The 23311-nt window shown below is 38.3% G+C and overlaps 2 protein-coding genes across 3 annotated transcripts; one reads left to right on the top strand and one right to left on the bottom strand.

The window, feature by feature from the left end:
• The first annotated feature begins 80 nt into the window (after window positions 1-80).
• Window positions 81-5495, top strand: MRPS18C (mitochondrial ribosomal protein S18C). 2 transcript variants are annotated; one of them, XM_036763195.1, is made up of 7 exons: window positions 115-242; window positions 1578-1636; window positions 2471-2554; window positions 3766-3823; window positions 4178-4237; window positions 4959-5063; window positions 5169-5495. In XM_036763195.1, exons 1-6 carry the CDS (start codon window positions 155-157, stop codon window positions 5024-5026), a joined length of 417 nt encoding a protein of 138 aa, XP_036619090.1. In that variant the 5' UTR covers window positions 115-154; the 3' UTR covers window positions 5027-5063; window positions 5169-5495. The 2 variants fall into 2 exon arrangements, with proteins under 2 accessions (XP_036619089.1, XP_036619090.1); XM_036763194.1 differs by lacking the exon at window positions 4959-5063 and having other exon boundaries at window positions 81-242; window positions 5169-5275.
• On the bottom strand, window positions 2827-22174 carry ABRAXAS1 (abraxas 1, BRCA1 A complex subunit). Its single transcript, XM_036763193.1, has 9 exons — window positions 22000-22174; window positions 17876-17966; window positions 13498-13534; window positions 11463-11529; window positions 9936-10129; window positions 9160-9279; window positions 8076-8160; window positions 7453-7567; window positions 2827-6734 (listed from the first exon to the last, which is right to left on the bottom strand). The coding sequence occupies exons 1-9, from the start codon at window positions 22084-22086 to the stop codon at window positions 6310-6312; spliced, it is 1221 nt and encodes a 406-aa protein (XP_036619088.1). The 5' UTR covers window positions 22087-22174; the 3' UTR covers window positions 2827-6309.
• Between the last annotated feature and the right edge of the window lie 1137 nt (window positions 22175-23311).

Consider the following 23311-nt stretch of genomic DNA (forward strand, 5'->3'; position numbering starts at 1 on the left):
GAGCTAATTACGCCATCAAGTCGCGCCTTCTCAGCTGACCGTCTTAGCTCGAGAACAATTACATCCGGTCTTGTATCGGCAAAGTGAACCGTGAACCGGAAGGGATCGTTCCGAACTCATTTTGAGTGAGGGAAGAAAGGTTATTGAGTTTGCCATGGCGGCCCCGCTGGGTGCTCTTGCTCTTGGGAGGATGCGTTTGGGAAATGCTTGCATTGGACACGCCAGCCGCCGGGTTCCGACTCGTAAGTGCCGCCTCCCTCGATTTTGGGGATCTCCGGCTCTTCCTGAACTATAGAGAGCCGCGGTGTCGTGGGGAAGGCTGGGGCAGTTGCCCGGCATCCAAGGCTCAGTTCAGCTGGACTTGTACACCATCGGCCTCGGCCGATCCTGACCCATTCATTGCCCAACCATTTAGTCCAAAAGCATTAAACGTCTGCCCCGTGCCAGGGAAGGCGGCTCGGGGGTTTGGGTGGGTGGGTGGGGTCTGGACATCAGGAGATCCGAGTTCAAATTCGTCCTCAGAGCTTAGAGCTCTGTGACCCTCGACGAGTCACAACCCGTCTCCCTGCGCTCCCTCATTTGCGAAATGGAGATAACAATAATACTAGAGTCTCCCTTCCAGCGTCTTGGATTGGGTGAGTCCTGTGTAAAGCGCCCAGCACTTAGTAGGGCCTCAATATGTGCATATTCCTTGGCATTGCGCGCTGCTTAGGGCAGGGACTGGTTCGTTTGTTGGTGGTTTTTTGTAGTAGGCGTTTAGCAAAAGCTTGCTTGGTTGGGAGCCTCCGATCCTTCCTTCTACCCCTTGTGGCATCGGGAACCCTTCCCCCAGCACAGTACCTGACACGTAGTAGGCGCTTTAGCGCTTCTTCACCTCCACCCTCACATCTCTTTAATGTCCCTGCTCGTCTCTACCTCCCGCCTCCTTCCAGCCTCGGCTAGACTGCCCCGTTCTGCAGGAAGCTTCCCCGCGTGGTCATCGACCTCTCATTCAGCCGGTGGCTGGTTCGTACACCCCTGCCTGCACGTTGAACCTCCCTTTAGGTTGGGAGCGCTTGGGAAGCAGGGACCTTTTGCCTCTTTGTAGCCCCCGTGCTTAGCATAGTGCCCCGCACATAGTAGGCCCTTCACGTTGGCTCCCAGTGCCCGCACCAGGACTGTATTAGACCATACAGTCAGGTCGGTCTTATTGCCTCTCCCTTAATTTTTCTCTTTATCAGATGGCTAAGACCCTTCTCTGTCAAAATTGGCACTAGAAAAGGTTTTACTTTTATCATTTGTGCTTTGATGTTCAGCAAACTGGTGTCAATTTAATTCATTCTGGGTTACCTCTCCCAGAGGAATATGCTAATTTCAGGCAGTGAACTGGTGGGGGAAATTATCCCTGGATGAGGACCTCTTTTGGGGTGCACCTGAATTTACATTCCTGCCTTACTTGGCATATTAGGGGTTCAGTGAAGCCTGCTAAAATATTTGTAAAACATTACTACTTTTCCTCATATCTCTCACTTTTTTTTAAAAAAGGTCATCAAAGGTGTAGTTAACCAAGTAATTGCTCTTTGCTGTTTTCTGTTTAGTTACAGTACTTTGGAGAAGATGTTCCCAGTATAAAGAGGTGGCCACTGATGAAGACCTGGTAAGAAAGATTGTTGAATTTCAAGTTCCCATGGCCTTTGTAAATGAGATTGCTCTTTTGAGTAAAAGGCTCAGTCACAGGAAATTAAGTTAGGTTGGTGCAGTGAGTAGAGCACCAGCCCTGGAGTCAGGAGGACCTGAGTTCAAATGTGGACTCAAGACACTTGACACATGCGCTAGCTGTGTGACCTTGGGCAAGTCACTTAACCCCAATTGCCCTGACAAAAAACAAGCCAAAAAAAATCCTTTTTAACAGACTTGTTCTCAGTCTATCACATCATTTTTAAGCCTTCTTTGAGGTATAAATAAGAATTCTGTGAGAAAATATGTCATTTTTTCTCTTAAATGACTAAATATAAAATTACGTATCAAAAATACTTATTGCCAACACTTTTCAGTATGAACGTAGGATTAGCTTTCTTGATTTTACTCCAAAGATTACTCTATGCTTCCAGTTCCACATTTTCAATTCAATAAACATTTTTAAGCACCAGTACAAGGTAACATGCTGGGTTTAGGGGTTGCACCATGTATTCAGAGGCTGCTTCCTAAGCAAGTTAGTTTCAGAAACTACTTTGATTCAGATCCTGCCTCTGACACTTTCCAGCTTTGTAAAACTGTGTGTCACTTAATCTCTATGGATCTCAGCTTTCTCATTTGTAAATTGGGGATAATAGTACCCGTAGTTTCTTATTTAATAAGGTGGTTATGAAGCTCAGAAGAGATAATACATGTAAAGTGCTTTGAAAATCTTTAAGTGCTATTTAGGTGCTAGCTATTACACTGAATTATATTTTGTTAATACATTCTTTTTGCTCTTTCCCTCCAAATCTAGCCAGTTCCAATGGAAAATCCCTACAAGGAACCAAACAAAAAATGTATTTTGTGTGGAAAAACTGTAGATTATAAGAATGTACAGGTGAGACTTGAATTTATTACCTGAGATCCTTGAATATGGGATTTTGCTGTCCGATAGTTGTTAAAGAGAATTTATTACTTATTAAATGGGAGTTTAGTTCTATAACTCTTGTTGTGAGGACATATAAGGTGCTTATACCTACAGTGTATGTTCATTTCATTTTAATTAACTCACATTAAAGCTGTCAAATGATAGCTGTCATCCAAAGAAGTGAGCAAAAATGGCTTAACAAGATGTGTTTTACTCATAAGTATTATACTATAATGCATACATTTATTTGTAACCAAGTTTATTTCCTGGCACATAGCTGATTAGAATTAACAAATTATAAAAAGTGGGAAAACAGTATTGCTAGCAAGAGAAGTAAGCTAATGGTGAGGGAGGAAAAAAACACTATAAATGCTACACAAGAACTCTGAGTATATATAAAAAGCTCTCCCCACCCCCTGCCCAAGTAATTGATAGTCACCATAACAGTAATGGATCATTGCATAAACTTATGTTCAGTATCTTCTGTTTAACCAGACATATTTTGATTCCTTTTCTACATATACCCTTAAATAGCACTACCCTTTTGTGACAGAAAACATTTGAGCAACGTATATACATATTACACATCTATAATCCACCACCTCTCAAGTGAGGAAATTTGTTTATCATGAGGTCTCTAGGATTGAGATTAAAGATAATCGTGCAAAAGAAAAACTTTAAAAACTTGTTACTTAAAAGGGGATAAACTTAAGTTACCTTCTTCCCTGATGATATTAAATGTGTATATGTAATCTAAGCATATTTTTAATTGGAGATTTCATAGGAACATTTAAAAATTTGGGCTCATGCTGTTAATAAATGGGCTTGGCATTTCTTAAAGATATTCATGTCCATATAAGTATATGGCTATATTAGACCATATAGTTTAGTAGTGAACATTTCAGTAGATTTAGAAATCACCAGGCCCTGGGCTGAAGTTTCAATACCAGTATTTTCTAGTTCTGTTGCTATGACACTGAGCACTTTGAGCCTGTTTCCATATCTTTAAAGTGGGAATGAAACTCATACCTACCTGAAAAGATTGTTGAAAGGCAGATCTTTCACTATATAAATGTAAGTTGGTGTTACAGTACTAAGAAAAAAAATTGAAGAGTTTTTAAAAGTTGCTTATTAACTTTGATTACTACTAATTTTGGTTTTGTTTATAAAAATATCAACAGCTTTTGTCCCAGTTTGTTTCTCCATTCACTGGATGCATTTATGGGAGACACTTAACAGGTATTTACATTTAAACACATTTGTGAGTATTTTAATGTGTAAATAATTTAAAACCAATGTTAATTTATGCTTTAAGAAAATGAGCTAGTTTTCTATTATCAGTGTTGACTACATGTTACAGTTTAAGGCAGAATGGTTATATTTTAGGCACTTTAGACTCAATTAGCTGTGTTAGTGCAACTCTCCAAAAGCATTATGTTCAAGGACAGGACTTGATAGGGTGTTTTGAAATTAAGTAGTTTTTCTTTTAAAGCAAAGTTTACTTGTTTAGAAGCATAATCATCCTGAGGCTTTTATATAAGCATTAATTTTGTATCTGGAGGTGAAATTAATGAAAACATTTTTCTTTCATAGGCTTATGTGGGAAAAAACAGAAAGAGATTACAAAGGCTATTAAGCGGGCTCAGATAATGGGTAAGAGTTAGTGAATATTTATTATCTAATTTTTTGCCCGTTATATAGTTTACTGTGTGTGTTTCTGGGTAGATTTTGCTTTAATGTGACACTTTCCAACCAATACCCAAATCCCTCGTAACTTTTCTCCTAAGAATTAAGCAGAACAGCCTGATTGCAACTAAGTGTGTCATTTTGCTGTTTTGTAGTTTGTAGTGATTAGGAGGAGGTATGCTTTAATTTTGTGTAGTGATGCTGCTCTGGAGGGCTGCCTTTACTTGCCATGGGGTTGGTGTGTGTTCTTGTTCTGCTTTCTCCACTCTGGCTCTCTTATATAAGTCCTGATATATTCTATGAATTCTTATTTTATCATTCTTATGGTACAATGATATTGCATTGTACTCATTATCACAGTTCTTTTAGCAGTTGCCCAATTATTGGGCACGTTTTCCCCCAGCTTTTGGTCATCTTAAAAAACGATGCTATGAATGTTTTTCACACAATAATCTTTTCTGGCCTTCATTAAGCCTCCTTGGGATATAGTTCTAGGAGTAGCATTTCTGGTTCAAAGAAAGTGAAGAATTAAGCCACTTTTCTTAAATCCAAAAATTCATAAAAACATTTAGACTATTCAACCAGCAGTGAAGCAAGCAGGTTCTCATCCAACATTAAATTTCACCATTTTCTGCTGGGTTTTGTACAAAGTATAAGTCAGTATTTTAATACACATATCTCTCCTTAGTTTTGCATTGCTTCCTTTGCAAGTGCTCATCTTCTCTGACCACTAGTCTATTGAGGAATGGCTCTTAATTTGTCTCAGTTTGCTCTAGATCTTATGGCAGACTATGTAAGTTTTTATTATATGTTTAATCTTTTTCTAATTTTAGGTTATTGATTTTTTTACTTGTGCAAATTATAGTGAAAAACTTAAAAACAAATTCTCTTTTTGTAGGATTTATGCCAGTTACTTACAAGGATCCTGCGTATCTGAAAGATCCCAAAATTTGTAACATCAAATACTGAGAATAAAGCTAGTACCAATTAAACTTACTTGACAGATGTGTGTGCTATCAACTGTGATTCAGTTTTAAAAACATTGGCCTGCATGTCACAAGATCTGGCTTATTTCTATGTTAGGTTCTGTGGGCCTGTTTCCTCATCTGTAAAATGTGGCTGGAAAAGATGGTCTCCAAAGAACCATACAGCTCTTATATCTGATTTTGAATTATTAACTTTCACACTCTTGTGGTAGAAAATTAAAAAGCTCAGCTGAACTCTATCTGACATTGTCAATTGCTGTAGAGCTGATTGTGGGTTCTTGGTTCTACCAGCAGACCCTCTTGATTTCAGCGTATGGCTGGGAGAGTGAGGGAGGGGATATCACAGATAGTAAATCAAAGATGAGTTTGTTTGTCTTTAAACCAAGCCCTTTAGAATTTTAACTGAAACATCATTTGTTCAAACAATGGGGTAGACTTAAGGGACAAGTATAGTTTATTCTTTCAGAAGCCATTTGTTAAGTACCTGATAAATGACAGGTAACCCCAAAAAAGTGCCTGCCACCAAGGAACTGAAGTTCCTAGTGGGGAGAAACAACGTATATGAACACACAGAAGGTGGACATGAGAATTTCTTGATGGGGGAGTAGTTTAGACTTGAAGAATTACCAATGCGATAGTTGATTAGGCACAAGAAAAGGTATGCAGTGAAAACCTGAGTAGTTGAATTGTGTAATTTAACTTCTTAGTGTGGCCTTTATTTTATAGACCAAATTTAAAAAGGAAGCTTCAGGTTTTAGGATTTTTTTTTACAGAAATATTTCATCTACAAAGTGAATTAGTTTCAGTAAAAGCTTTTATTTACAAAAACTAAACTTGGAAAATAACTAGTAATTTTTTGCCATACTCCTAGAGTACTATAATAAAAATCTTGTCACCTTCTTAATTTAACAAGTTTCCAAAATATTTATATAAAGCAATACTTTAGAAAATTGTTAGAACTTATCCAGTTAGTATTTCAAAACACAGTAAACTTTTTTTTACCTCTGTTGCCCTTTGGTCAGTCGGGACAATCAGAAAAATTGTATGAAAGGTTCAGAAAGTTGGTGACTCTGGATATTCAACATTGTCCTTCAATTCCTCCGCATCTTCATCTGTTTCTATACTGCTCGTCAGTTCTTTTTCCTCATCACTGTTTTCATGATCTATTTTAAGAGACTGATTAGGAATTTGTAACAGTCGCGCTTTCTTGCATGGTCTTTGGTTCTCTAAGTCAAGAGATTCACGCTTAACTCCATATCTTGTTTCATCATCATCTGAAAAATCAGGGCTTTCTAGCATCAGAGTTAATTCACTCACCAGATGGAGTTTATGGTCAGTGTTACAGCAGTTTCTAGAAATCTGCCTGCCTTTCAAACAAACAATACACGAATGAAGAAATCCACAACTTGGGAAAAATGTCCGTAGAGCTTGACAGAGAAGAACATTCTCTTCTGTTTCCAGGTCACAGCTTTTTATTGCTAAATCAGAAAACAATTTATTATTCAGCATTATTTAAACATTCAGATTGACATGGACTGTGAGGGTCTACAGTAGGGGCAGGGAACTTGAGGCCTTCTAGGTCCTTGGGTGCAGCCTTTTGATTAGTCCAAGTTTTATAGAATCCTTTTATTAAGGGGATTTGTTCCGTGAAGTTTGGATTCAGTCAAAGGGCCACACTTGAGGGCCACATGTGGCCTCAAGGCTACAGGTTCCCCAGGGCCTTTCATGGCTTATTTGATCTAAGAATCCAATTTTAAAATTTTATCCACAATGATACTTTTTCTTAGAATATTTGGCAAGCTTGGCTTACATCTGCCAAAGCTGACTTCTTGAACCTGAATTGAAGAAAGGACCCTTTTCATTTAGCAAAACCTCCCCATCCTCTGTGCTACTGACCTGAGAGTGCTGACTACATCAATCATATTAAACTGAGTTTAGGTGAAAGTCTGACACCATTGTAAACAGTTGGCGTACTGCGTATTGGTTTAATAACTGGTTATGACAGGCATCCAAAGCCACCACTTTCTGAGCCTCCGCTTTCTTTGTAAAATAGGCAGTGCTTGGGCTGCTTGTGAAGTAACAGCTTTGGCAATCTGAAAGTGCTAGATAAATGAATTATTATGGATATTCCTGAATGGCAGCTGTATAGGAATAAAATATGAGAAGCAGTATAAGAATGTTGATTTTTCTTTTTACCTGATACTAGAATCTTTGCTCTCTTCCTTGATGCAAGTTCTTCTTTTAGTCTATTTATATCCTTTATTAATTTTTCTACTAATTGCTCACTCTCTAATACTTGAGTGCATATTTCCTACAAAAGAAAATTAGTTTAATTGTATAGACATTTCAATTCATAATACATTAGTAACCCATATAAATAAAAGGAATTCTACTGGACACAATAGGGCAACATCACAAATTTTAACCACTTCCTGAACTGTGTCACACTCTACTTCATTTCTGCAAGTGCAATTTTTTTTTCTTTAACAACAATGTGGCTCATTAAGGTAGGAGATGGGGAAGCTTAATATACTCCCCAAAATTACTACCTTAATTCAAGTTCATAAATTTATTAAAATAAGCTTTCTGGATTTAAAAATAAAAAAAATTAGTGTATAACATGTATTATAATATGTTGTTAAATTTTTGGTTATAAATTCATTAATAAATTTGTTGATTTAAAAAAAATTGTTCACCATATTTTTTTGTAGATAATATCGCTAGGCAAAATCTGAATTTATCTAGAAGAAATCCTAAACATGTAGAGCTGGCATGATTTCTAAATCTAGAAACAATCCTCAAAGTTTTGAGATAATTACCTTTAATTCTTCTTGTATAGTGGCATATAGTTCACTTATCTTCTGCACCTCTTTTAAAGTTCCATCTTCATTAAAAAATTCTGACCTATTGGTGAAAGATAAAATATTTCCTTGTGATTTATGTATTTCAAAATTTGTATTTATAGTTCATCTATAAAATGAAGATTTGACAGAGGTGATGTAGGGCTCTATTCTATGAGTTGGTAGTAAGGAGGTAGAGTACTAATTTTTTTAAGGGAGAAGTAGGGGAGGTGAGATATGTTATAGGGTCAAAAATAGATATCTTTTTAAAGGATGAGGTAAATCTGACACGTTGTAGAAGATGAGCCAAGTGGGACAAGGTCCTAGAGGAATGGTGGTAGCAAGAGTTAGATAGGATTATGGAAAATTAGCACAGCTTTTAAAGAGAAAGACCACTTTGTTCTTTCAGACCTAAAGGGAAGGAAATGATGAAGACTAGGAAGCTCATACTGAATAGGCTCTTATCAATATGGTAGTAGTAAAGTCCTTTAAAAGGAAAAGGGGATGAAGGCAGAGTTGAGACAGAAAGGAAAAGGTCTGGGACAGCCACTTGCGAAAGTATGGAATTCCCAAAGCACAAGTATGATCTGGTCACTTCCTTGATCAAGAAGCTCCAGTTGTAAGCTATGTCTCCCAGGAGGGCCCCAGATCCAACTTTGGAGACAGGCTCTTGACTCTTTTTAAACACCTTGTGTGTACTGTATGTATAATTTGTATTTCCTCATCCATGTTTATGTTACTTTTTCACAAAAAGAAGGTAAGTTCCAAGAATGGTTTCACTGTATGCCCAGAGCAGGGCCTGACCAAAGGAGACACTTTAATTATACTTAATGACCTACTGAACTGATAGGCAAAGGATTACCTAAAAGCCATGAGGACTTGATTAAAGTGACATATAGCATATATTTGTAGTCAGACTACATGCATAGTCACTTCAGCTTTAAAATTAGTTCAAGTTTTGATCCTTTTTAAATTTAATGATATAAATTTTTCTGTTTTTTTAGAAAATTAGTATATTTGAAATAGGTAAGGTGAAGAGTTAGTGGCTGAGGAACCATCTTACCTATGTGCATTGACTGTTCGGCCAAAGGCAGCAGACATACAGGAACTCAACACAGTCTTATATCCCTGCAGCTCTGACATACCTAAGTTGGTCACCACCAAAGGCACTTTATGGGAAATGCTAAAAAACATTTTTGATGTGAATTTATAGCAAAGTCAAAAATTAGCAGTGACATCCTATTATCATCATTTCTCATTCATAACAGACCACCCCACACAAACAAGGTAGACAGGTATCCTCTATTATTTGTCCAAAAAAATTATTCCAGTAAAACTGATCCAATTTATAAGCAAATTACTTTTATCTACAACAGCACTGTCAATTATTTTAAATATGAAAAACACTTGATGGTTACTTTATATGGATTAGTTCACTTAAAATAGAATATAGCTATAATTAGGGATAACCAATATTTGGCTTAAGCTATTTTCCATTAGTTTTAAAAAAAAAAACAGTTATCAAATCAGTACACTTTTGAAAAGAATCTTGATGTGAAATGGTAAAGCTATCATGAGGCACTATTATATTTATTAGTATCACTAAGGGAAGGAGAAATTTGTGATTTTCCTCTTAGCGGTACAGGGATCACTATGACCCCTATGTTCAAGAAAATCCAGATATGAAAGGGGAAGGCCCATCTCACATAAACCCATGCATTAAATGTTGTTACATCAACTTATACATTTGTATAAAATATTTAAGAACGAAATATTGAAAAATCACAGCACAGTACATCCTGAACTTTACTAGCTGATGCAAATATGTGCAACACTTACCCTTCCTGAGGTCTATGTAATGCATGATCCAACCTATGGGTGGAGCAGCTTTCTGTGGTTATGCTTGGTGTAAGTAACAGAAAAACAAGTTCCTGATTTGAAAGATGTTTTTGTAAATTTTTGTGGAGAATCCTCTCTCGAAATGTCATCACTTGGTCTGAATTACGTCTGAATTTGTACCATCCAATAATGTTCTAAGGGAAGAAAAATCAAATATTTCTTATCTAAAGCTATACTACCATAATGAGACAAAAATAAATAATAAACCATTCAATAATAGTGATCAACATTTAGAAAAACTCTTGACAAGCTTAAGGATTTATACATATGCATTTTGTACATTCCAAAAAAGTAAATACTGGTTTGTACTTACAATATTCTTGTGCCTTCTTTAGACTTTACTAAAAAAAATTTTAAGAGAGAAAAGAAGTCCTAACTCGAGAACTTTCCTAATTCTGTCCTGAAACCTGAACCTTTAATTAATGATATCATTTTTTAAAGATAAGATTAATGCAACAAAGTTAAAAGATAAATTCTCTGACTAAAACAAACCAGTTAACCAAAAATGTTTACTCATGTAGAGTTAATAGAGCAGAGAGGTGAGACGCTCTGCCCTGATCAGACCAAAAACATAGTATTCTGTTCAGTTCTGGGACCACATTTTAGGAATGGTCATTGATAAGCTGAAGAGGACCCAGAGTACAGCAACCAGGATGCTGAAGGGTCTCAAATTCATGCCATATAAGGATTATTTGAGTGAACTTGAGATCTTTAGCCAGGAGAAGGTAAGATTTAGCATGGACAGTCACCTTCATCAGGTATTTTAAAAGCTGTCCTCTGGAGAAAGGGTCAGACTTGTTCTGCTTGGGCTCAAAGAGTAGAATTAGGAGCAAGGAGTGCAAGTTGGTTAAGTAAGAAAAAACCTCTTCACAATTAGAGTTTTCCAAAAGTAGAATGGGTGTCCTTGGAGGTTAGGGTAGATAAGCGTTAGTAACGCTTCCCTCACTTGAGGTAGTTAAGCACAACCTTGGTAAGAACCTGAAGACCCTCTTTCGGAGGCTACCTAGTCCAGTTCTCTCCCGAAGATGAGGAAAACAGGCCCAGGGAGGTGAAGTGATGTGCCCATGGTCAACAACGCAGAGGAATGATTTGAGCCAGGTCCTCTGGCTCTGGAGCCAGTGCTCTTCCCACGAAAGGAGGAATCACTCTTTAGGTGGAGAATGCCTTTTGAGTTCTAGCCTAACTCAAATTCTGCAGTAAAGGGCCTGTCATTCAGATCTGTAAAGCACTTTAGAGTTTTCTCTTCTTATAAAAACTCTTTTAGGTGCAATATTTTATCTCCATTTGACAGATGAGGAAACAGGCCCATGGACTTGCCTATAGCCCTCCAGACCCTGCCTTTTTCAGCTCTTTCCCCCCACCTACTTATAAGAGGATAATAAGAAGTTTAAAAGCCCTATGTACATATTGTGAGCATTACTCTTGTTAGAAGCCAAAAAAAGTAGATAAAGGAGTGAGTCCCAATACCTTTTTGCAGCATGGGATGACCTTCTTCAGCTCCTGCTCATTTACTTCACCTATTGAGTTATAAAAGCTAGAAGAGGCAGATGAAAATATATTTCAATTGAGATCCTTTATAAAGAATTCCCTCAATGCCAGTATCACATTGTAATTGGTCCTAACCAAAGTACCCCAATGCAAAGCAGCAAGAGTAAGTGGCAGCAAAGTTAACAGGAAACACTATCTTCCTTAATATTCTACTGGACCTTACCACACCTCATGAGTCTATGTGACACATGAACCCTAAAATATAGACACAGCCATCTTCCAAAAGTTTTTCAATAAAGTTACTTAATTCATTGTTTACTAATTGTTATTCTTTTCTTTAAAAAGCACATAACAAGAAAAAGCTTTTTTTAAAAAAATTATTATTGATAATTTGTTTTTACATCACATTCCCTATATTCCCCCTGCTGCCCCACAGCAAATCATCCCTGGCAACTGAATAAAAAAAGAGGGGGGGAACCCCCAATTCAACAAAACTAACATATCAACTGAATCTGACAGTATATGCAGTATTTCACACCTATAATCCACCACTTCTGCAGGGGAGTTCAAAGCCCTCTATAATCTGACCCCGAGCCCACTTTTCTGGTCTTCTTTTACCTTACACAACACACACACCTCTCCCCGCCCCCACCTCTTTAATCCAGTGGCACTGGTTTCCTTGCTGTGAACAAAACCCTCCATCTTACAACTCCAGGCATTTTCACTGGCTATCTTCCCATGCATGGAATGTTCTCCCTCCTAATCTTTGCCTCCTGGCCTCTTTCAAATCCTCGCTAGAGTCCCATCTTCTAAAGGGAGTTAGGGCCTCACCTCTGTCAATTACTTCCAATTTATTCAGAATATATCTTCTTTGTAAATTGGTATCTGCATGTTGTCTCCCTCATTAGACTCTGAGCTCCTTAAGAGCACAGATTTTTTCCTTTCTTTGTATGCCTAGCACAGTGACCAGCAATTAAAATAAATGCTTACTGACTGATATCCTTTTGGATATTATATAAGAGATAAAAGAAAACATATAAGTAATGTAATAATAAATTTTACTTACCCAGCATATACAATATAGTATGTGCAACATAAACAAAACTTGCCTATTAGAAGTACACATTACCCTCAACATGTCAGATTGTGAATCTATACAGAGCAAAAACAGCTTAACTTTTTGAGAGGAAACTTCACATACTTAAGGTCTCCAAATTCTCCTCAAGTTGTGCCAATTGAACAGTGTCTCAATTACCCACAGCAAAAAATTTGTAGAGAAAAATATTTTGAAAGATCATGAGGTAGAATGTGATAGGGCAGAGAAGAAACACAAAGTGCTCCACAAAAATCTGAGATCAGAAACTAGCGACACAAAAAACTGTTGGAACAAGCAACCTATCACCTAGCAGGTTTATACCAATTTAAAAAATAAAAATCTGAAATAGACGGTGGCTGCTCTTTCTCTGCTGAAAAGTGATGTTAAAAATCATAGTCCCTACTTTCTATCTCTAATCTCACAAATCTATGATTGCCTTGTTTTGGCTAATTTAGAAATAAAATAGAAGTAAATTTAGAAATAAAATGATTTAGAAATAAAATTTAGTAAATAAAAGAGGTAAAAGGTGAGCAACCATCAAAGAAAGTATAGTGGATGAATAACAGAACTAGTTAGTAGAGAGAGTTGAAGAGTGGTTGAATTAGTGAACTAAACTGAGTAAATTAGCAGGTGGTTGGGGTGACCCAAAAGGTGAACGTGAAGATCAGGAAAAATACAACAACTAAGTATCATAAGGAATGTGACTATTAAATAAGGAACCACAGCAAGTTGAATGAGTAACTTTAAGACAATTAGAAAAAGCCTTTTCATTATAAGATACAGTATAAACTTCTTGTGGACAGGGACTGTGCAATGCTTGGCATATAATAGGTGCTTAATAAATTATTCCTTGCTTGCTTGACATGACCCCACATCACAAATTCCTGGTCAGAATTCCTCACATGTGGTAGCACTTACCTGAAAAGCTGATAGCATGGAATATACCTTTGTATGTCTGAAAGGAAAAGATGAGTATTTTTATATTAATGGAATTGAAATTCTTAACACTGCAGTGATGATTACAAATACCTTCTCAAAGGCGCAATCTTAGCCTGCCATATTTTCATTGAATTTCAGGAGGTTCTTTCTCTAATTTCATGTTAGCATTAGGAAAGTCTTTTATATATTCTCTATACTTCTATTCCATGGCTGTTTAATAAATATTAAATTTCATGCATGTGTTGATGCTTAGGAACTATTTTTATAATTATAATTAATAAATTCTAAGGAATAATTACATATCTTGTAATTTAGATGTATTGATGCTTGGCATAGTACACAGAAGAGTGCTCTTGAGGGCAATAAAACCTTAGGTTCAGGTCCCACCTCAGACACATTTTGCCCATGTGACTCTTGGCATATCATTGAACCTCTCATGTTCCAGATACATCTTCAAAACTCTAAGCTGCCAACTCATCACTGACTCAAATTGGTAGAGAGAATTTCCTCATGGGGGAAGTAACCCTAAATTTACCAAATCACTAATCTTGGACCCCTCCCCCACAAAGATGCACCAACTCTTTTCATTAAAGCAGAAGTTAATTATTTGAGCAGAAAAAACCCAAGAGATGTCTAAAAGCTAACCTACCTTATTCCCATGCCAAAAGCCAAATCAGGTCTAAGGAAAAGAGACATTTATATGCATGATCATCTCCTTAGATGTATTTTTAGGAGAAGTTATACAATAAGAGAATGCTACCACACTTGGAATTAGAAACCCTGGGTTTAGTCCCAAATATGTCATTTAATAGGTGTCTAACCATGACTCAACTTCTAAAAAATAGGAGTATTTGCACTATATACCTCACACTGTTTTTGAGGAAAAGGGTTTTATAAATCCTTAAGTACTATGTAAATGATCATTTTTATTCACCGTTAAACGTAATAAGAACATACCATGTGCAATTCACTTTTAAGTAGGCATTAGCTGAAGTATAAAAATAAGCCACAATAGTCTATGCTCTCATGTTCTCCCCATGGCTTCCATCTATGATACTCAGGCAAGTTTAACTACAAACACATGGTACACTGTCACTGATGTCATTGCTATTACAGCTAGTCCAGCAGATGACAGCCTGTGCTGCAACGCTGTGCACATGAGGAAAGCAGCCACCACCACAATTTACAACCTTAAAACAAGAGATAGGGAAAGTAAGCCCTTCTTGGATATTCAGAAACTGTCCAAGATCAAATTCCCAAGCACTGTACTAAATATAATACAACCGGGGTAGGGGGGAATGGATTTTTAATGAAACAGAGCACTACCAAGCTTTCATGAAGAAAAGATCAGAATTGAGTAGAAATTTTGAAATACAAACAAAAATCAAGAGAAACAGAAAAGGGTAAATACAAGAGAGCAATAATAAGCTATTAATAAAGATGAAGTGTTTACAACCTAATAGAGTGAGATGATATGTTTCCCCTCATAACTCTAATATTAGGAATCTAGAAGATGTCAATAAGAAAGAGGGCTTGGTAGAAGTTTTGATATGATCTAAAAGAAAAAGAAAGGAGGGGGAAAGGAATGCACTGGGGGTAAGGGAAGAGAATGGGAGAGGAAGGGTGAGGGAAAGTGTATCACACAATCAGGATGCACAATTAGAACAGTATACAAACAAGGAGGAATGGGGTGGGGCAGGTAACATGTGAACCTTGTTTTCATCAGAACTGCTTAAATGAGGGAAGAATACACACAGTTTCACTCAACAGGGCAAATGGAGGGAAAAAAGAGAAGATAGATTAGATAGGTAGATAAAAGAGAAGATAGATTGAAAGGGATTAAACAACAACTAGCCATAGCGCATGGACCATGAGGAGGGGACTCAAAAGAAAAGACAACAATCTGTGACTGGGTTCCTGGGGAAGAAATAATAAAAGGGGCAGGGAAACAGAAGCAGACTGCAGCACCTATAGTACTGGTGCTGAACACACACTTGCACAACCCTCTTCTTTATATGGAGAGAACAGAAAACAAAGAAAGTGAAAAATATGAGAACAGGATGGAGAAAAATACATAATTAACAATAACTCTGAATATGAATGAGATGAACTCATCCATAAAACAGAAGATAACAAAATGGATTAGAAAGCAGAATCCAACAATATGTTGTTTACAAAAAACTCACCTGAAAAAGTAAGAGTCATACAGAGTTAAAATAGAGAGCTGGATCCAAATCTATCATGCCTCATTTAAAGTAAAAAAAAATAAGGCGGGGGGGGGGGGGGAAGGGTAACATTCATGATCCCAGACAAGGCAACAGCAAAATAGACTTAAGAGATAAACAGAAAAATAATATTTTGCTGGAAATTCCCACAGACAATGAATTAATATCAATACCATTTAGACCAAAAGGGATATTTAAATGATAATAAAAGTTAAATGAGTTAAAGAGAGAAACAGACAATAAAACTATAATAGTGGGGGACCACAATGTGCCCTTTTCAGACCTAGACAAATATAACCAACTAATAAACAGGAAAGAAGGACCTAAATACATTTCAGAAGAGTTACATATGATAGAAGTTTGATGGTTACTAAATGGAAATGGAAAGAAATATACATATTTCATTGTACATGGCATTTTACAAAAATTAACCATGTATTATATAGTAAAAAGCCTCACAAAAAAAACCAGAAAAATTAAGCATCTTTTATGGACCACAGTGCAATAAAAGTTAAGTTGAATAAATGGCTGCTGAAGAAATTATTGAAAATTAATTGGAGACTAAATAATTTAATCCTAAAAAAACAGATGAGTCAAAGAAGAAATCACAGAAACAACCAATAATTTCATTAAAATAATAACAATGAGACAATATATCAAAATTTGGGAGAGGAAGAGTTCTTAGGGGAAATTTTCTATATCAACACTTTTATCATTAAAAGAGACAAAGAAAAGATCAATGAACTGGGCGTGCAACTTTAAAAAAAGAAAAACATCAAATTTAAAACTCCTCATTAAATGCCAAAATGGAAATCCTGAAAATGAAAATACGAAATAAGCAAAATTAAAAGAAAAAAAATTAGACTAATAAAAAACCTAGGTGCTAAGTTTTTTTTTTTGGAGGGGGTTTGAGGGAAATGGATAAACCATTTACCAATTCGATTAAAAAGAAAAATTCTAAATATCAAAAATGAAAAAGGTGAATTAACAACCAATGAAGAAATAAATTATCAGAAAACCCTTTCACCCAATTATATGCCAAATAAAACTGATATCCAAATGAAATGGACTAATATTTATAAAAATATAAAAGGTCCAGATTAACATAACAAATAATAGAGTACTTAAATTACCCATTTTTAGAAAAAGAAATTAAACAAGACATAAAAAGAAAATAACTGAAGGAAATCAAACATTTAAAGAACAATTAATTCCAATATTAGATAAGCTTTAGGAAAAATTAGGAAAAGGTGTCCTACTATTCCTTCTATGGTACAAATATGGTCTTCCTACCTCAACAAGGGAGAGTCCAAACAGAAAGAAAATGATTCAAAAATTTTAAATAAAAGATAAGCAAGGAGACTACAGCAACATATCACAAAGGTTACGACCAGGTTGGATTTTTTACCAGGACAGCAGAGCTGTTTCAATATTATAAATATAACTGACAATAACAACAACCAATTATATTATATTGCTACACAAAGACAAAGCTTTTTAAGAAAATAAAACATCCATTCCTATTAAAAACACTACCTAAAACCAAGATAATGTAATAGGGATGAACTAGAGTCTTTTCCTATAAGATCAGGAGTAAATCAAGGAGGTCCACCATTTGACACAGTGTTAGAAATGCTAGCTACAACAATAAGAGAACAAGAAGAAAGTCAGAGAATAAGTATGGTCAAAAAGCAAACAAAATTATTACTTTCTGCATATCATATGATAATTACTTAAAGAACAGTAAGGATTCAACTAAGAAATTAACTGAAACCATTAGTAACTTCGGCAAGGTTACACAATATAAAATAAACCCACATAAATCATTAGCATTATTATATGCTACCAATAAAGCCCAATAGGAAGAGTCTGAAAAAGGAATTCATTTAAATTAACTACAGAATGTATATAATGCATTCTGTAATTCTTACTGTTCACTTTTCCTTAGTTTTTTCCCTACTTCAGCAAAGCTCTACCTAATACTTTTAAATAAAGATTAAGGAGTGCATTCATTTTATTTTCAATCTGCATTTTAAAACAAGTTTTTAAAAAATTATTTAAAAATGTTTTAAAAGGGCATTTATCCTAATCATTTTCAGGTCTGACACACAGGTAACACATGGTATACTCACCAATTGTATAAACAACTTCAACATCATTCAACTGAGAGTCTGTAATGCTATTCTTGGCTTCACCTTTCACTTCCCCAAGGAGAAAACCTTCCTATAGGGGTTCAAAAAAGAAGCAATATATGAAATAAACTAACATTTACTATGTCTTTACTAATTAATTCATTCCAAAACTGAGCATCTACAATACGTTAGGTACTAAAGAGAATACAAAAGAACATCTTGCTCAGCCTAGGTGAAGAGAAGGCAGGAATGAATCAAATAACAGGAAAAGACTATGTCAAAATCAATAGTACAGGTAAAAATTGTGATAAAGGGAAGATTAACATGGACTGTATTACTGGGGATTATCCATCTCTTGCCTGCTAACCATGGGGGTGGCCCGAAGTAATGCCCTTAGCCTTCCCTTCTATGATCTCATCAGCTCCCAAGGGTTCAAGTATCATTCTTATGCATATGATTCATGACTAGATGCATATCCAGCCCTAATCTTTCTCCCGAATTGCAGTCCCCCATCACCAACTGCTTCCTGGGCATCTTAGGCAACTCAAGTGCAATATATCCAAAACGAACCTCATCTTTTCCCTTGACTTACCCTTTCTCCAAACCTCCCTATTATTGTTGAGGAACCAGCAACCTTCATGTCAGCCAAGCTTGAAACTTGGGAATAATGAATGGCCCTTTCAGCCACTATTTAAATCTCTAATCCATTGCTCAATCTTTTCGGTTCTGTTGCTCAACATCCTTCCAATCAATATCCTTTTTTCCCCCTCATGTAGTCTCCACCCTATTTTGGATCTACATTACCTTGCTGCCAGGACTGTGGCATAACCTAATCAGCCTCCTTCCCTGCTTTCCTTTGTTCCTTTTTTTTTCTCATCCATTCTCCACAGCTGCCAGAATAATTTCCCCAAATCACATGTCTAATCATGCTACTCCCTGCTTGAAAATCTCCAATGGTTTTCAAAATACCAACTCACCTTGGCATTTAAAATCGTTTAGTCTGGCTCTCACCTAACTTCAGATTTTTGTCACACATATTTACATACCAGCCTAAATGGCCTATACTCCATGTCCCATCTCTCACCTACATGTCTATGAGCAAGCTGTTTTCTATGCCATCTAAAATGCTTAGCTTCCTTCCAGACTTAGCTAGGAGACCATTTTCTTTAACTCTTTCCTGATTTTTCCAGTTAATATGCCTTCCTCAAATTATATTGTATTTGTTTCTATTTACATGTTGTATACCCTACTAGAATATAAATTCTTTGAAGGAAGGGCCTTTTTTGTTGTCTTTGTAACTATCTAGCACTCAGCACAGTGCCTGAACATAGTAAGGTCTTACTGTTTATTGAATGAAGCAGGACCATAAGCGCAACCCTGAAAGTAGGACTTAGTCAACTAACATTTTATCACTACATCAAAAGATATACCTAACATGTGCCAGGCACTATGCTAAGTGCTGAGGATACAAAGAAAGATAAAATAATTTCTGTTCTTAAGGAGTTCACAGTCTCATGGGGAAGAGGACATTCCTCGTAAGAGAAATTATATATGCTAAGGTTTGGAATCAGGAAAATATGTCAGGTTCAGAAGGTAGTAAGATGCCTAGTCTGGTTAAAGGTGAAAGTTCCTGGCATATAAGAAAGGAGAGCTTAAAATATGGAGAGACCTGAATGCTGAAAGGAGGTGGAATTTTATTCTCTGCATAATGAGGATTCACTGGAGGTTATTGAGGTATATCAATCAACAAGCACCTATGCCATGCTAGGCATAGGGTTTAAAAAAAAACCCCAAGAAACTCTTGTCCATGCCCTTAAAGAGCAAATGAAAGGTAAATAAAATTAGAGCATTGGAGGAGGGAGGAACTAGCAGCCGTGGGGTTAAGAAAGGCCTCATGTAGGCCTTTTTTGTGATGTGATTGAGCTGAGCTTTGAAGAACATGAGGGATTCTGAAAGGCAGGTACAGAAAGAAATAGGGGACAGTTGAGAGGCATGAGGTGAGGAGACAGCATGTTTAGAGGGACAGTCAGTAGGTCAGGTTGGCTGGAAATAGGGTGCATGAAAGGGAGTATGGTGTAATAAATCTGAAAAGGAGGGCAGGAGCAAGTTAATGAAGAGTTTTACTGCACATGTCAAACTAAGGACTCACATCTCTCACAAGACTTGGCATATGATCAGTGAAGAAGAGTAGATCATCAAGAATGGAAGGATGGTGGTGCCCTTGACATAAGGATCAAAGTTAGAAGAAAAGTGACAGGATTAAGTCAGTGTTTTAGGAGATTAATCTATCTGGACTGAAAAAAGGAAGAGATAGTGACATAGGAAGATGAGTTGTCTGAAAGAAAGAATGGCTGTGGAAGCCAATTATTTTAAATAGGTTACAAGTTTTTGCACACCAGTACCTTTAAAATCAGGGAGGTATGCATACTCCACGAAATTTACAATAAATATACATGTAGGTCTGTAATCTCACCCCTATAAAAGGCCCAGTGTTTTACAATATTGCTAAACTGCTTAGTTTTATTTTTTTAATGACTTCTGCTGAAGGAGTTATTTTCTTCATTTCACAACATGCACAAAGAAAGAAGAAAGTTGGTACTTTTACAAACCAAGTTGTGGTGGCCAAGAAAAATTCAATATGCCCAACTTCCAGTCTCAAGCATTCTGGGCTGCTTCCAAGAACAATCAGTCACCTCTTAGGTAGAGATGATGAAAATGATACTGTGGAGAAACTTTTGAAAGACTAAGGATAAGGTAAGGTAAGAGGTCATTGTTTGTTCTTCCTTCTCTAAGAGGACCATGGAAGGGTATGCCAGGACTTGCAAGTGAATTGGATTTAAGTAAGGGAGGGCTGTGCAAGGTCTCTAGCCTCACTTTCTCCTCCGGAGCCACCTAGATCCAGTGGCAATATATAAATGAAGACTACTGGAGATGGCCAGGGATGGGTAAGAGGAGGCAGTTTTCCAAAGGAGACATCAACAGTTAAAAGAAAAAAAATGCTCCAAATTACCAAGTAGAGCAATGAAAATGAAAGCAACTGAGAGTTCCCTTCACACTCTTCAAACCGGCAAAGATGATAAAATCTGGATAGTGACAAATGTGGGAGGGGCTGTAAGAAAATAGGCAAACATATAATATTGGTGGAGCTGTGAACTGATTGAGCTATTATGGAAAGCAATTTAGAACCATGCTCCCAAAATCACTAAATCGTGACTGACCCAGAGATAATACTCCTAGGCCTATACTCCCAAAAATGTCCAAAAAAAAAAAGGATGTAGCTCTTTTTATAGTGACAAAGAAATTGAAACTATGGGGGGGGGTGCCCACCAAATTGAGAATGGCTTAACAAATTATAGTATAAAAATATTGTGTTATAAGAAATTAAGGTAGAGATTCTGAGAAACTTACGAAGAATTATATGAACCGATGCAGAGAGAAGTGAGTAGAACCAGGCTAATAATTTCAGCAAAACAACACTAAATAAAAATAACTTTGCAGGACGACTTTCATTCGTGAAAATGCAATGTCCACAAGAGACGCAGAATGAGACATACATTTTTAGATGTGGCCAATGCAGGTCTGTTTTGCTTGACGAGGGTTTTTTCTTCTAATTTTTTTTTTAACTTTTGGGGCTCGGGAGAGAACGTTAGCAAAATGAGTAACAGAACTACAAGTGCAACAGAAGGCTGTAGACGCAACGCCACCGCCGACACTCCCCGCGTGGTGCCCGAATCATATTACAATGTAACTGGGCAATATTGGGCAAACTCAATACAAGGCAATGCACCCTGGCTGCACGGCGCCGAGGGCGCCCCGGGGCTCCCCCCGGCCCTTTCTCTTAAGGCCACGGAGGCTCCGAACATTCGGACGGGCCGGAGCTCGCTCGGGCGGCCGGGGGGAGGGGAGGCTCGAGGTGTCTGGGCCTCGGCGGCCCCGGGGAAGGGGGGGAGTCTCCGTGCCCGGCACACAGTAGGCCCTTCGTCACTGGGGAAGGGGGGCCGGGCGGAGGCGGGGACGCGGCCCGGGGAGCTCCTCGCCCGCTGGGGGGAAGGGGGCGCCGCTCCCGCCCCTCCCCCCGCTCGGCGTTCGCTCTCGGCCGTGGCCGTGACTCCTTGTGGCCTCACCGTGTCGGCGTTGGAGTTCAGGTGCTGGAAAGCGAGGGAGCCGAACACAAACCCCGAGATCATCGCCGACGTCCTCTCGCCCTCCATACTGTCGCGGAGTCCCCGGCCCCGGACGTCCAGCCGCTCCGCGCGCGCGCTCCCTCCCCCACCCTCCTCCTCCGTCTCTTCCGGGCGCCTGCGCGAGCCCGCGAGCCCGGACGGCGCCGGCACCGCGCGCGGAGCGCCCCTCAGGAGCGCGCAGGCGGAGTGCGGCTTACAGCGCCCTCTGCCTGCGGCGGCGGCCCCCCGCAGCGAGGGCCCTGCCCTCCCGGACCGTTGGGTGGGGTGCCTGGGGCTGCTGAGCGTCATTCCTGTTTGCGGACGAGGAAAAGGCTCCAAACGCCCTACAGGTTCAGGCAGCGCTACCAAAAGGAAAACAAAAGCTGAGCCCACGTAAAAGGACCCCTTCGGTCCCCAGGTGCCCGCCGAGCCCCTTCGAGGGTCGCCCGTGTGGCCCAAAGCGGAACGGAGCAGCGGTGGCCCAAAGCGGAACGGAGCAGCGGTGGCCCGCAGCTCCCTTTTCTCACAGCGCAAGCCCCGGTCGCAGGCCGCGAGCACCCGCTTTGGCTGCTGATCCCGGGCGGGCAGCAAGAGCCACCTGTGGTCTGTGGGCTGCAGTCAGCAAGACACGGAGAGATAATCGGGAATCTTGCAAACCTGAATACAGCCTGGGCGCAGTTCAGCCAGCTCCTGCACGGTTATTTCGTGCTTCAAAAGACTTGATGCCGACCTCAACAAAGCAGCTTTAATAATTAATACCTTAAAGCGAACTTCATTGCGTTTTGTTCTGATGGTGCTAATACAATCCTGGGAAGAAAGTCTGGAGTAGCTATGAAGTTGTTAAAAAATGTTTCCTAAAGACATCATTTGGAATTTTAAATCATCAGTTGCAACTTTCACTTGGTTATTCATTATCTGAAATAAACAATAATTTTAAGGTATTTCTACATATAATGTGTCCTATTTATCCCTGATCTAATAAATATGAAACCAACTAGAAACTAACGTTCAATAAGCCCCCAAATTTTAAAGATTGCTGCTGGAAAGCCGGTTGAGGGTGAGACAAGTCCAGAAACCCCAAGACTGGAGTTCCCAGAGTCATTGAAGTGGGGTTCCCCATCAAGGGCAGGAGTACTGGAGAGGGCAGAGGCCATCTGGAATGAATTCCTGGACTCAAGCATTCTTTAAGTGAAGGGGGCAAAGATTTATTATACTTTTTAGCAGGCAAGAGTTCTTAGGGAACCTGCAACCTTACAGGAGTGCAGGTAATATT

Source organism: Trichosurus vulpecula, chromosome 6 (assembly GCF_011100635.1).
Source record: "Trichosurus vulpecula isolate mTriVul1 chromosome 6, mTriVul1.pri, whole genome shotgun sequence".
In the NCBI taxonomy this organism is placed as follows: Eukaryota; Metazoa; Chordata; class Mammalia; order Diprotodontia; family Phalangeridae; genus Trichosurus; species Trichosurus vulpecula.